We start from the raw sequence: 15,885 nt of genomic DNA on the forward strand, positions 1-15,885 counted from the left end.
TGAATCAGTGCACTTTGAGCATCATTGCTGCTCTCTGCAATATCCGGAGAAAAAAAAAAAAAAAAAATCTGTACCTGCATAAGCGCTAAGACACTTTGAAAGCACGCTGAGCGGCAGCAGCGGGTCCATCAGGGTCAGGAGTCGGGATGGGGAAGCTGTGGCTTGTAATAATGTGGCTGGATAGGCAACCATGATCCCATCTGGTAATCTAACCCCAACAGAAGCAGCACGCATTGCTACGGTGATACAAAGGTTACCACCGGCACTGTCACCAGCCAGGCAGACCCTTTCACCTGTGGAGCCTGAAAATACAAAGACACAGAAATGTAATTTTATATATACGTACGCACCATGTATATGGAAAAAAAATGACATATGCACTTTAAAGGGCTTGCAAATCAATGTCTCATATTAGTCTTGTTTTACCTCCTCCCCCCAACTTCCAAGACTTCCTATTGGTCCTTTAATGTAAAGGACAGCTGCTTTAATCAACTGGAAGGTGTAAAATACAGGAGGGAATGGGCAAAATACTCAGATGCATATTTCACTGAGGGTAACCTTTGCTTTAGCATTTCTTCATATGCAAATAATGAACTGGCCAGGTTGGTTACAGGTTTCATTTGTTAAAGCGAAGTTCCTCCCAAAAATGGATCTTCCGCTTTAAGTGAAGGTGACCCCCTGACATGCCACATTTGGCATGTCATTTGCTTGGGGGAGGAGCGGGTACGGGCATCCAGCTCCCACTTCTTCCCCTGGCTCCGTGGTGCCGGAAGGAAGTTCACCTCTCCCCCCTCCCTCCCTGCAATCTTCTGGGACATGTCACATGTCCCAGAAGATTGCCCGGCCATTCACAGTGCGCAGTGCGTGCCTGGCTGTGAGTCAGAATGCCGGCGCCGCAGAGAGGAGGGGGAGAGGAGTCGGGCTTCATACGCCCGCATCACTGGACCATGACTGTCTGATTATTAAAAGTCAGCAGCTACACTTTTTTTAGCTGCTGACTTTCAAATGGGTGGAACTCCACCTTAAAGAGTTAGGCTGCATTCACACCTGAGCGTATTTTTTTCAGGCAGAAAGTTGCGCGTTTTTACCGCGATTTTGTACAGGTCGAAAGATCACCAATGTAAAAAGTGGAAAAAACGCCTGTAATCTGCCTAAAAAAGAAGCTCATGTACTTTTTTGAGCTTCAGGCGTTTTGCTTGAGTTGACAAAACGCTCAGATGTGAACAGGTGCCATTGAAATGAAGGGGATTTTTCTTGTTGGGCGTTTTACGAGCTGAAACCGCTCAGGTGTGAATGCAGCCTTAAAGGAAGAGTCCAGGGCCAATCACAACTTTCTGAAAGAATGAAATCACCTTGAGAACACCTTGGAATCTCCTCAGGAAGAAGTAGAGTCTAATAGCCCGTACACACGATCCGGAGATCGTACGAAAAATGCCACTTTCGAAGCGATCGTACGATAATCGGATCATTAGAACAGAGCTTTCGAGAGCCAATCACGACAATTCATTCGATATTATTAGATCGTACAAGCACGAAAACTATTCTCGTACGATACCAGATCGCCCGATTTTCATTTAATCAGTACAGCTGTCGTCCAAAAATACAATACAAATACACTACAACACATGACATCACTTTTATTCTGCCGTACGAGAATTTTAATAACTTTAGTAAGCTCTTCATGTTCGATATATGACTAGCATGCAAAAAAAAACGACGAACGATTTTTGGATCGTGTGTATGGGACACAAAGCAGTGGTATGCAACCTTTTAGCGGTACAACATAGAGGAAATCAAAGATTTCTGGGGGGGTGTCACCCTTTAAAAAAAAAAAAAGCTAAAACAAATTTAAAAAAAAAAAAAAAAAAACGTATCAGGCCCCCAATAAAAAGACAGCATGAAGCATACCTAGTGTGTAACAGCAGTGTCCTCTGCCCCCTTATCAACCCCCTCAACAATAATGTACTATTACCCCCCCACAGTAGTTTCCTCTGCCCCCCCCCCCCAAGCAGTGTCCTCTGAAACGCCATAGCAGTGTTCCCTGCCTCCTTTCACATCAACCACCCCCCCCACACTCTAGCGTCTTGTGTCCTCTGACCCTTAACATGATCCCCCCCCCCCCACTGTAGTGTCCTCTGCATCCCCCTTCACATCGTTCACCCCCACTCTAGTGTCCTATGTCCTCTGCCACAGCAGTGTGCTCTGCCCCTTTACATAACTCCCCTGCCCCCCCCCCCCCCCACTGTAGTGTCCTCTGCCCCTTCACATCACTCCCCCCTCACTGTAGTGTCTTCTGCCCCACTAACTCCTCCCCCCCAGGCAGTGTTTTTTACCCCCTTCACAAACACACGGCATTGTGTAGGGATCACTCTATTACCTGACAGCACGTGTACAGCAGAGCGGGAGGCAGTATAGTACTGGACGCAGAGCCGGAGTGGGAGCTGCCGGAGTTAACGTTTCAAGTTAACCAGCAGGTGATTGGTTGCTAGGACCGCCTAGCGTGAGCTACCCGTCAGCTGCCAACTGGTAGATCGCGATAGACAGGTTGCCGACCCCCAGTCTAATGCCCTGTACACGCGTTTGGATTTTCCGACGGAAAAAGTGCGATCGGATTGCGTTGTCGGAAATTTCGATCGTGTGTGGGCTCCATCAGACTTTTTCCGTCGGAATTTCCGACACACAAAGTTTGAGAGCAGGCTATAAAATTTTCCGACAACAAAATCCGATCGGTTAAATTCCGATCGTGTGTACCCATTTTCGACGCACAAAGTGCCACGCATGCTCAGAATAAATTAAGAGACAAAAGCTATTGGCTACTGCCCCGTTTATAGTCCCAACTTTGTATGACCATGTGTATGCAAGACAAGTTTGAGCCAACATCCGTCGGAAAAAATTCATGGATTTTGTTGTCGGAAGGTCCGATCAATGTCCGACCATGTGTACGGGGCATATGGCTTCAATATGACAAAGGAAGCTACAAAGCAAGCTTCAGCTTCGGTGCTGTCCATCTTAAATAATCCACAGTTCTTTGTAAACCCTTGGACATGTGGAAAATATATTAAATAAAATAAGCATTATATTATTTATATATATATATATATATATATATATATATATATATATATATATATATATATATGTTAAAAAATTAATTTGACCCTGAATCATTATAGTTTCTATTTAAAGTGGAGTTCCACCCACTTTTACAACTCTTCAGCATCCCTCACTAAACTGTGCACTGTAAACAAATTGGATATTTTTTTATTTTTTTTCTCAGCACCTACTGTATATCTGCTGTATTCATTTTTTACTTCCTCCTCCCTGGCCGCGGCCCATCGCATCATTTCCTGTTTGCAATGTCTTCTGGGAAGGGGCGGCAACTTCTTCTGAAACTGCCGTTGCTATGGAAACCTGACCTGAAACCTATTACACTGCTTGTGCTGCACTGAGCATGTGCGAGATCTGCAAGGATGAGATCCAGGAAGAAATACAGTCTGGCTTCAGATGCCCACGCTTAAGATGGCCACGGCCTGCTGTAAGTTTATAAAATAACAAACTACTGCTATAAACTAACAAAACCGACCTTAGTTTACAGTCTAACTTTACTAGAATACATTAAGCTTGTGTATTATAGGGGAATTTTTATTCAAAAAGTAGAATTTCGGCCGGAACACCACTTTAAGCATAACAATGTTTTTTCTAAGTTTTGGATAGATGGAGAACAAGCAACTAAGACAGGATTAGGACAATAATAAAAACCTGAAAGAGGTTCCAACCCTTCTCCACCTAATTCAAAGCAACAATAAAAATTGATATGTTTACTGAAATCTGATGAATATATAAAATCAAATGAAGTGTGTACTGACCCAGCAGCCGACAGTGTTTCAAAGCCCAGCAATAGGCATAGAAACATTCTTCAAGAGCCCTTGGGAAAGGAGCCTCTGGGGCAAGAGAGTAGTCCACAGACAGGATGGGCGCCTCGAGCTCCTGAGCCCAAATCTTCAGGTAGGGCTCATGCGACTTTGAGGTCTGGGCTACAAACCCCCCACCGTGAAAATGGATGATCAGGTCTGGAGAGAGAGGGGCCGGGCGAGATCTGAGACGAAGGTCAAGGCTCAGAGGACCTTCAGGTTTTGTGAAGACGTTTAGTTCCTCGCTCTCCTAAAATAAACATGAGTGTGTTAAAAGTATTGTCAGAATTCAGATCATGGCATAGATTTGGATTAATATGCAACTTTTCCTTATGTTTTCAGATGGGCTGAGTAGGGAACACTTAACATCCTGACCTGTGTGTTTGCCGACTTACAAACAGAGTTATAGAAGACGGAATTACTACTGAATATACACATCTGTAGAATGGGGAGGTCTGCTACAGAATCATTGCCAGCATGGAAACTAGACTGAAGGCTGCTTTTGTCTTTTTCAAAATGCATGAAAATGTGAGATGGTTAATGTAAATAATTTTGTGTCTTGATGGTTTTAAAGATATATGTAATTATATGTGGACGGCCATATTTGTTCATTACATATGCAACCTTCACTTCACTCAACCTGCTTTGACTTTCTGCAAACTCTCTCTCTCCGTGATTGTAGCTCAGCAGTCCTTCAGCAAGGAAGCTAATCACAATTATTTGACACACAGTCAACAGATTGAAGGTGAAGCTAAGATTTGATTCTATCAATAAAATAAAATTTCTTCATAAATTTAGGCCAAAATGTATTCTGCTACGCGTTTAGTAAAAAAAAAAAAATATGCAATAAGTGGATATTATTGGTTTATGCGATAGAGTGTCTACAAACTATGGTAAATATACTGGAATTGACGCAGCTATGACACTATACTACAATGGCGGTGATCATCGACTTATAGTGTAACTTTGATAGGGTGGCAGGCAAATTTAGCGTTAACAGACACTATCTGGGAGGGTCACTAACTGACACTGACATCTCTAGTAACAGTGATAATACTATACACTGAACTAATGACACTGGCTGGAAAGGGGATAACATCTAGGGGCAATCAAGGGGTTAATTGTGTGCCTAACAATGTGTAATGTATGCTGCTTTTACTACCTGGCTGTTTTTTCTCCCTGCTTTGCAGAGAGAAGAAACAGTTTACTTGCTATTCACAGTACACAGAGTTCTGTGTAAAAACAGAACTCTGTGTGTGATTGGCCACAGCCAATCAGCTGACTTCAGGCAAAACCATTGGCTTAAATCAGCTGTCAATCTCGTGCTGTGTCCAATCACAGCCTGGGTAGGCAGAGGGCACGCACGTGCGCCCCAAACCCGGAAGCAAGCCGGCAATGTACAGGTACGTTGTCCGGCCTGCCTGTGCCACCCACAATAAATTACTGTGGAAGGGAGGCAAGTAGCTAAAGATCAACTGTACCTTTAACAAAAGCTAAACTGTTAAAATCAGTGCTGAAAATAGTAAACTTGCAAAGACATTTTTGTTTTGGTTAAAAGGAGAAGTCCACTTCTCCTGTTGATTGGCTCTTACTTCTCTCCCCTTCTACTCCTTCCCTCTGACCTACCTCTACCCCCCTCCACATTATGGCCCTCTACGACAACCGGAGAAACCCTCTGACTTAAGTGCCTTTAGGCCTATTTGCTAAAGGGCCCGTCCGTTGGGGCGTTCTAGTTAAGCTCACAAAACCTTTATCTTTGAGTTCAATTCTAGGCTAGACTACAGAAAATGTTACTCTATGGGTGTTTGGGGAGGACCCTCCAGACACAGTATGTTCCCTTTAGGGGTGTCGGAGGAGCCTCACCAGGCTCCCAGATACTTAATCCTTTTAGACAGGGTTTGTTACAGTGAAGATGGAGCTGACCCAGAAGCTACTGACCCTGTCCTTCCCTTAACAATTATTATTTCTGATATGCATTTGGGTCATTATACTGCCTTAACGGATGTACTGTTATTTCGTATTTTCTTGTGATGTACAAATAAAAATACATTTTTGAAAGAAAGTCCAGCTTGAGCTTTTTAGGCTTGGCTTCTCCTCTGGGTCACAGGAGTGCAATTCGTTTTGCACTCCTGTGACCCATTCTCTGCTGACATCACCAAGATCAGTCGAGGCACCGCGTCATCCCGACTTCCCAAGTCCGGATCCGCCAGCTGCCTTGACTAATGGCTGTCTCAGTGAACTGCTGAGACAGCCGCTCTCCGCCCCTCCACAGCTCCAATGAGCGTGGAGGAGCAGAGAGAAGAGACACTGACTGACAGTCAGCAGCTCTCCTCTCAGGGATCTGTGAGAACAGAGCCATCGGCAGTGTTCGGTGGCTCGGTTCCCAGTGCAGAGACGGTGGGGGACAGCTGCCGCATTGGTCTGATGCTGCATCCACCTAGGCAAGTATGAATCTAAAACCCCCCCCCCCCCATACTTCTCTTTTAAAGTGGTTGTACATCCTGTACAACCACTTTTACCAACAGGTAAGCCTATATTAAGGCTTGCCTGTAGGTGCTGGAAATATCTCCTAAACCACCACAGTTTAGGAGATATTTACAAAAAAGCCGTGCGCCAATGTCTACGGCGCATGCACACTTTAGAAAGGGCAGATCGTGCCGTTTCTAAAGGGGGTCATGCCGTGACTGACGGTTCCCGCGCGCATGCACGGGAGTGACGTCACGCAACTCCGGCCAGTCACAGAGCCGGATTTCGCGGCCCCGGAAGGAAGAGGGGTAAAAATGGACGCTCGCTGCTAGTGGGGACAGCGGTGACATTGCAGGCTTCAGTGTCCGGTAAGTGACACATAATGGGCTACTATGCGATGCATAGTAGCCCATTATGCTTTACATTTGCATGGAAATAAAGAGGAAGTAAAACCCATCAGGGTTTACTTCCTCTTTAAGAGAGCACAATCGCTCTCTGTATGGAAGCAGTGGTTTCTCTGCAGCAGTCCGACACCCCCTGCTGAGTGGCAGCGTGTGTGTGTGTGTGTTTTTTTTTTTGCAAGTTTATTATTTTCAGTACCATGTGTTTAACTGTTTAGTTTATGCAGAACATAGTTTGGCTTTAACATCGGCTTTCCACACTACCAGTAATTTCATGTTCAAAGCTGTCGCGAGATGATGCGCAGTCACTGACCTGGCCCTCACGCAGCCGGTAAGAGATGAGACGCACGTTAACGGGACCTGGTCCACTATGAGCTACAGGAGGACTGATGATGACGGTGAGCTGAGGATCGGAGGACAGCGGCATCTCCAGAGGTTCAGGAGGCACAGAAAGGGTCTTGTTGATGCGGGCTGTTGTGGCTATTCCAACCAAAGACTGCGATAAAAAAGGAAAAATTCTATGAATAAACAGCTACACTTAACACCCCCCCCCCCCCCACAAAACATAAAAAGTAAATAAATACATTAAGTATTATACATGCCATTATACTACTTCTAGATTTTGCTCACTTATAGAACTTTGAAATCTACTTTTGTCTCATCAGAGCTCACAGATGCACAATATGGATTTCTGATTCCTCTTTAGCCCATAATTATAGCCCACATTCTAGCCCATTCAAAAAGTAGGAATGCATCGATATATTGTCAATGGCAGCGTTCCAATCGGTGCGACGCCAACTTTGCCGCTCCGCACCGGTTTGCAAAAGTAGTTCCTGCACTACTTTTGCCGATTTTGGGTGCGCCTTCAATAGACAGCTCTGCATGAAGCCGCACAGATGTCTATCAAGTAGCACCTGATCGCGCTGACCTGCTACTTTGAAATCGTGCCACTTCAAGTGAAGTAGTTTGATTTCAATGTAGCATCAATGTGAACCGGCCCTTAAACATTATTTTTTACTCACTGTAAGCAATTCCATCTCTGTGATGTTCCAAAAAGACTTCCAGAAGTTTACATCCAGGTTTTGGGTTATCCTTTCATAATCTGCTCCTCGTAGCTCCGGGTCCATGGCGTATCTTCCACTTATGAAGAAGGAGCTGGCTGCTACACCTGCATAGAAGGAGGACACATTGAATCCCACTCTGCTGCCTGCTGGGGACACAAGCTGCAATATAGCCAGTTACATTAAATCATCTGCCAGATATGGTATTAGGCTGGCCATACACTATACAATTTTCTTATTCAATTTCCTTTAGATTTACCTTCAACTATGTAGGGCAAGGGCCTGCCTGATTGCATACAAATTGAAAGGGTTTAGGTTTGACCTCATATTATATAGTTTTGGTAAATCTAAAGGAAAGTTGAACAAGCAAACTGTATAGTGTATGGCCAGCCTTACTACCAGTTATAGTCAGTGGCGGCCCGTAATGCAGGGTGCAGGGAACGCTGCCCTCCTATCTATGCGCTTGGCCCCCTAATTTACATGCAGGGCACCTGACGCATGGATTCCAATGTTTTATTTTTATTTACGCTCGTGATTAGAGCCAGTGGCTCTAATAGGCTTAAAAAAAAAGGTGGGCTCGGGGCGCACAGTTGTGTGACAATAGCGGATGAATATTCGCTATGTCACACTCATTCTCCTCCAGGCCAATCAGGAAGCGAGTCATGAGATCCGTTTCCTTATTGGCCAAAAGGAGAAGTCATTATATTGGCCTAGGAGGAGGAGGGAGGAGACACTTGTTGACTGGAGGGAACCGCTGCCCAATGATGGGGTAAGTGCGGGGTTGGTAAGCGACCAGGGGGAGGGGAGGGGGGAGTGGCTGTGGGTGCATTGTTTGCCCCCCCCCCCCCCCAAAAAAAAAAAAAAAATACCACCAGCCTCCACTGGTTATAGTCCTAACAGGACAACTGTAAAAGGAACATGATCTCTCAGTGATACGGGACCTGGCAATATGTTGCTGCCTTTGCTTACTTTGAGCCTTCTAAAGGGTAAAGTTGTGGTGAGCTCCTTGTGAGTCCAGTGTACGGGAACCTGCAGCCACAAGAAGCATGTGATTCTTACTGCTGGATTTTCCATTCATTCACATATGGAGTAAAGTGGATCTAGCCCCCCCCTCCCCAGTCTTGATGTCTCATCTCCTGCCATAAAAGATCCAATGATAACATTATTATCTTTTCTACAGAAACTGAGCTCTGGGCTTTGTCCTGTGCTGGTCACCTGACCACATGCCGCGGCAATGGTCCTGTGATTTCAGCTGATTGGGAGGAACAGGGTTCAACCAGGGCTGCTGATTGGCTGGCTTTGCGTGATTGACAGACCCCTAAGCTCCTCAAGCAGAAATCACATGATCATAGCAAAGATACCAAAAGAGCCAAATGATAATGTGAACTTTCCTGCAGAAATGGTGCTCTGGGCGTGTCCAGTGTTGGTCACCTGACCAAATGCCACAGCATCGGTCCCACGATTTCAACTGAATGAGAGGAACAGGGATCAACCAGAGCTGCTGATTGGCTGGCTTTCCCTCAATGACCCCTAAGCTCGTCCAACAGAGATCACAGGACCATACTGGGGCACACAAGCATATTGGGGGGGGGGGGGGAGATAGTGTTTTCAGCAGCACAGGTAAGTCATAAAACCCCTCTTTCCCCATTTATTGGAGCAGGATGGTTTCATGATTTTAGAATATAACAAGGAGAATGAAAGGATTTTCTTCTATGCATCTAGGGACAGAAACGTGACATTTAACAGAAGTCTACGAGACAGTGTGCGATCTCACTCAGTGTTCACCCACAACTGACATATCTTTAGACGGAATACTCCTTAAAAGCATAAAAACAAAAAAAGCAGAGCAATCTACAATCTGATGCTTTCTACAGGGTGCACACTTACCATAATAGGCTACAAGAGCTCCCTCAGCTGTCAGTGAGAGCATAGTGAGGAGGAAGAGGGGAAACCATCACATTACAGCAAACATGGCGTCCTCCTCTCACACATATACATGCATTGTACATACATTGTTAAGTGATTCACACAACTGACATGCAGTAACACCAAACAGGAAACCCAATGCAACAAAGATCATATTCATAGATGTATTAATGAATAGGCTTTTTGTAACTGAACATTGCATTGATTATTACCACTAATCTGATTTTTGGATAATCTACAATAATCCCACCAAACCATCCGCAGGCTAAAAATATGAACTAGACTTTGGAAACAAGTAAAGTGTGTTTATGATCCAAGTATTCTCATAATGAACATGTGACCATTAGATGTAGGGCTGATCTCTGCACTGGCAGATGGAGGCAATAGGCTACTGACCTAATATATCACATGCAGCCAAAAGACTGGCCTCCCCAATGGTGGTGGACCTGTTAACTTCAAAGACAGCTAAACCATCATATGCAACAACTGAAGCAGAAGGCTCCCACTGTCCCAACACACAATTTTAGATTTAGGTACTAATATTTTGGGGAAGTGACCCTATTTAGGAACCTCAAGATGTATTCTTATGCACAGCTGCAATTGCAGTTAAAGTGAGGATGGCTGTCAGGAACCGTGCTCTCTAACAAGGTGGCCTACTCAGGGATGGTGAGCTATGCATGCACTTGAATGCTTACTGTAGGTGACTTCTTTATGCTCCCTATTATTAGTGCTAAAAGTAACCATATTTTTGGAGGTGAAACGATCAAGGTGCACATGCAGCTTAATTGCCTTAAAATGTTTTCTGTGAGGTTGATTTACTAAAACTGGAGAATGCAAAATCTGGTGCAGCTCTGCATGGCAGCCAATCAGCTTCTAACTACAGCTTGTTCAAAAAAAAAAGAATACGTTCACAGTTTCTGAAGCATCTAAAGCGGTGATATGTAATTAGCGGACCTCCAGCTGTTGCAGAACTACAAGTCCCATGAGGCATAGCGAGATTCTGACAGCCACAGGCATGACACCCAGAGGCAGAGGCATGATGGGACTTGCAGTTTTGCAACAGCTAGAGGTCCACTAATTGCATATCCCTGCTCTAAAGCATTGCACCAGCGATCAGCAGATTGCTGGTGCCATGCAGGTCTCCTGCAGATCTGTCAGTGTATCTGCATCTTGTTATGGGCAAGCAAACACAATCTGACAGGAAGAGAGAATGAAGTACCACAGCGCTCCACAGCACCGTGGTAGTTCACAGAAAACTACAAGCTGACAGCTGCAAAGGCTGACGAACCTTGTCGTTTTCCATTCACAGAGGACTGTGCGTAAGTGGCGTGGCCAGGCCGGCTCAGCCCGGCTCGGCCACCATTTTTTTTTTTTTTTTAATTGTGACAGCTAGTGGGGGACACAAGATCCCTGCTAGCTGTCAGGGGAAGGTGCAGGGGACAGTCCAATTGTAATATGTTACAACCCGACATGTTACAAAAGGTGAACTTATCCTTTAAGCGTTGACAAAAAAAAACCTGGAAGCGGATTCGTTTCTATGCAGAGCTGCACCAGATTTTGCACTCTTCAGTTTTAGTAAATAAACCCCAATATCTTCCAGAGGACAGCCCTTCTCATAGGTTGGCCTTCAGGCAGTAGGGTACCAAATTTTGATCATTGTGTGGTCATCCTTGCTCGACAGAATTTGATTGACTGACTTCTATCGAAGGGATATGTTGGAAAATTTTCCTAGATCAATGGCTGTAGCTGCTGATTAGTGTATTCTGACAGCTATGGGTACCATTGTCAAAATACAATGTCCTGGCTGGGAAGGGGATAACGCTATCAGTTACTGAACAAAAAAAAAAAAAACAGCATATGGCCAGCTTAACGGATGAGCTGCCAGACTTCTGAAATTGCCATCTGGAGAAAGACAGGATGCAAAGTTTAAATCATGAAAGAGGGAGAGATTAAAGGAGAAGTACAGCCAAAACTTGTTTGGCTGTACTTTTCCTATGGATCAAAGGAATGCAGTTCATTTTGCGCTCCTGTGACCCGTTTTCAGCAGACAGCGGGCTGAAGCCTGCTATCTGCTGATGTCACAGAGCTGGTCCAGGTTTGGGCAAGATGGCGACAATGGAGTCAGGATCTACCCACATGCCTGGACCGAGCCACTGAGAGCCTGAGCTGGCCGCTCCTGCCCCCTGCACAGCCCAGCGATCCTGTGAGCACGTGGGGGGCAGAGAGCGGTGACTGACAGTCAGCAGCTCTCTGCTCAGGGAGCTCTGAGAAATGAGCAATCTGCGGTGTTTGATCGCTTGGTTCTCATTGTTAGAGCCAGCGGGGGGACAGATGCAGCAATCCTGCATCCACCTAGGTAGGTATGATTGGGGGAAAATAAAAAAAAATTTAACCACTTAAGGACCAGCCTCGTTTTGGATTTTAGGTGTTTACATGTTTAAAACAGGTTTTTCTGCTAGAAAATTACTTAGAACCCCCAAACATTATATATGGTTTTTCTTCTAACACCCTAGAGAATACAATGGCGGTCATTGCAATACTTTTTTTTGCACCGTATTTGCGCAGCGGTCTTATAAGCGCACTTTTTTTGGAAAAAATTCACTTTTTTGAATAAAAAAATAAAACAACAGTAAAGTTATCCCAATTTTTTTTTATATTGTGAAATATAATGTTACGCCAAGTAAATTGATACCCAACATGTCATGCTTGAAAATTGCGCCCGCTCGTGGAATGGCGTCAAACTTTTACCCTCAAAAATCTCCATAGGCGACGTTTAAAAAATTCTACAGGTTGCAATTTTTGCGCTACAGAGGAGGTCTAGGGCTAGAATTATTGCTCTCGCTCTACCGGTCGTGGCGATACCTAACATGTGTGGTTTGACCACCGTTTTCATATGCGGGCGCTACTCGCGTATGCGTTCGCTTCTGCGCGCGAGCTCATCGGGACAGGGGGTTTTAAAATTTTTTTTTTTTTTTTTTTTATTATTTATTTTACAATATTTTATTTATTTTTACACTGTTTAAAAAAAAAAAATTGTGTCACTTTTATTCCTATTACAAGGAATGTAAACATCCCTTGTAATAGAAAAAAGCATGGCAGGACCTCTTAAATATGAGATCTGGGGTCAAAAAGACCTCAGATCTCATATTTACACTAAAATGCAATAAAAAAAAAAAAAAAAAGTAATTTAGAAAAATGACATTTGAAAAAATATGCCTTTAAGAGGCGTGGACACGGAAGTGACGTTTTGACGATGCTTCCGCCCAGCAGTGTCATGGAAACGAGTGAGCGCCATCTTGGCCTCACTCGTCTCCAGACAAACCACTGAGCAGGACGCGATCGCCTCCGCCGCCTCCGGTAAGCGGCGGAGGGCACCGGATCGCGGCGGGAGGGGGGGGCCCTCTCCCGCCACCGATAAAAGTGATCTCGCGGCGAATCCGCCGCAGGGATCACTTTTATCTGAAAGCCGGCCGCCGCACGAAAACGGGGATACCGGGGTTATGGCAGCTAACTGCTGCCATAACAACGATATCCCCGTTCAAAATTAGGACGTACATAGTCGTGCGGCGGTCGGGAAGTGGTTAAAAGTCCATACTTTTCTTTTAAAGGAGAATTCCAGGGAAAACAGAATTCCCATGCAGTGGGGCTGTGTTTTTGTCTGAGAGATATAAGAGCGGAGATATACTTGCCTAATCTGCTGATCTTCCAAACGCAAGACCGGTCCCTGCTGCTCCTGCCCCCCGCATGCTAGCGGGTCTTATGGATGGACTGTACCTGGCATCACACCCATAGACCAGCTCTAGATTTGAGGATAGCAGGAACAGTTTACCGCTGGCCGCGGCGAAGTGCTGTTTTCTGGAGGATTTGGTAAGTATAGCCTTTCTGTGCACCTCTGCACAAAACAAGCAGTTAACCAGTGCAGTGCGGGCACACTGCATGGGAAAACCTTTTTTTTCTTGGAGTTTTGCTTTATTTTAACAGTAGCTGGAAACAGTCTTGGCCTAGGTAATTGTAGGCACCACAAAGATAGCTGTCTTATAATACTATGGCTACCTTCAGCACATTTTAAAGGTAGGTCATAAGCATCTGAGATCAGGTGGAGATCAGTTTGCATATATGTTGCTGAATAAGAATCAATTCAAAATTCAAACTCTGCATCCTGCAAATTGATTCAAAAATGCTTCAAAAACCGAAGCCAGAAGCAAGCATAAACACCTGTGCACACTGGCCATTGGCACAGGTGACGGGTGTTATTTTCAAACACTGTGTTTGCTGTTCAAATGCAAAAGACAAAGCGGCATTTGACCAGCTTCGCCTGCAGTCTAAAGCAGGGGTCTCAAACTGGTGACCTCCAGCTGTTGCGAAACTACAAGTCCCATGAGGCATTGCAAGGCTGACAGTTACAAGTATGACTTGCAGAGGCATGATCTGGTCTAAAGAAACACAGCACAATGCGAAGCAGGTCAAACACAGCCTCTGAACGGTCATGTGTAAGCCCCCGTTCACATCAGCGCGCTTCGACATTGCCGGCATCGGCACTGTCCCAATCGATGCAATGCAGACTTTGCGGCACCGCACTGATTTCCAAAAGTAGTTCCTGCGCTACTTTTGACGACTTCGGGGGTGATTTCAATAGACATCTGTGCATGAACCCGCAAAGATGTCTTTCAAAATGCCCCCAAACTTGCACTGAAACGTGGGTTTGAAATCTGAACTCGCGCAATCTTAAACCCGCGTTCAGTGTGAACGAGGGCTTATGCGCATTTAAAATCAATAGTATTTTGCTGACCTGTGTATGGAAATGTATGTCAAATGCAAAAAAAGGACATGAGCCCTAACTATTGTATCAGACATGCACAGGCAAGTCCCAACAATGCAAACCAGCAGCTCAATGAGGCTGCAAAGTGCTCACCACTAGAGGGCGCTGGTTACTACATCCTACTTTAGCAAAGAGGGAAGACACATTAAGGAGTCAATGCTGCTCACCCCAATATGGACAAGAAAAAATGGGAAAAAGTACCCCGAGCGGGGTTTTTAGGCAGCTAGTTATAGATATGAGCAAGGCATTAAGTAAAATATTAAAATGCTTTATTGAAGGGTAATGAATGAATGTAACAACATATAAATAAAAGTTGGGAGCTCCAGTGGGAAAATACCCATACCAAATACATATAATAGCAAACATAGTTTATACACAGCATGTGATAAGGCTATTGCATAACAATCCTGACGCGTTTCGACCCATGAATTTTGGGGTCTCTTCAGAGGATGAGTTTGCTAAAGAAAAAAGAAAAATTTATAATAGGAACAGGAATCCACTTGATATGGCTTGCAAGGAGCCACACGTATAATTGCCCCCCCACCATCACCCCTCTTCCGGGGTGCTGCTACGTGTGGGCACACTGGATGGTCTGGCTGCTATGTGGGGAGGCTCTGATCGAGGGGTACATCCAAACTTAGTGGTAATTATGTGCAAAGTGTTACTAAACATGTTGCTAAACAAACTTGCCAATGCTGTAACTCTTTTAAATAAGCTGTACATACTATTATAAATTTTTCTTTTTTCTTTAGCAAACTCATCCTCTGAAGAGACCCCAAAATTCATGGGTCGTAACGCGTCAGGATTGTTATGCAATAGCCTTATCACATGCTGTGTATAACCTATGTTTGCTATTATATGTATTTGGTATGGGTATTTTCCCACTGGAGCTCCCAACTTATATTTATATGTTGTTACATTCATTCATTACCCTTCAATAAAGCATTTTAATATTTTACTTAATGCCTTGCTCATATCTATAGCTAGCTGCCTAAAAACTTCGCTCGGGGGACTTTTTCCCATTTTTCTTGTCCATATTGGGGTGAGCAGCATTGACTCCTTAATGTGTCTTCCCTCTTTGCTATACAAATTCGGGTTGTTAAACACCCCTTCCCCCATTTGACACATGGGAGTTAGACATGAGCTGTGCACTGTCTGTTCTCCTGTATATATCCCTCTGTGTTAATCCTAGATACCACATTAGATTGTATCCATATATTTTCCAAAAATGTGTTAAATCGCATATTAGGATTTTAAGTAGACTCTCAATAAGAGGACTAAATCAGAATTATATTTCTCCC

The 15,885-nt window shown here is 44.5% G+C and overlaps 1 protein-coding gene across 3 annotated transcripts in view; it reads right to left on the reverse strand.

The window, feature by feature from the left end:
* The window catches only part of LIPE (lipase E, hormone sensitive type), a 105,871-nt gene that overhangs the window by 11,795 nt on the left and 78,191 nt on the right, over positions 1–15,885 (reverse strand). For 2 of the 3 annotated variants that reach the window (XM_073602053.1, XM_073602055.1), the window contains exons 4-8: positions 9,727–9,753; positions 7,801–7,946; positions 7,092–7,274; positions 3,867–4,161; positions 75–302 (exon numbers count right to left, since the gene is read on the reverse strand). In XM_073602053.1, the coding sequence (XP_073458154.1) occupies positions 75–302; positions 3,867–4,161; positions 7,092–7,274; positions 7,801–7,946; positions 9,727–9,753 (879 nt within the window). The remainder of the gene's footprint in view (positions 1–74; positions 303–3,866; positions 4,162–7,091; positions 7,275–7,800; positions 7,947–9,726; positions 9,754–15,885) is intronic. The other variant, XM_073602054.1, reaches the window with a different exon arrangement.

This window comes from Aquarana catesbeiana, linkage group LG10 (assembly GCF_042186555.1).
Source record: "Aquarana catesbeiana isolate 2022-GZ linkage group LG10, ASM4218655v1, whole genome shotgun sequence".
NCBI lineage: Eukaryota > Metazoa > Chordata > Amphibia > Anura > Ranidae > Aquarana > Aquarana catesbeiana.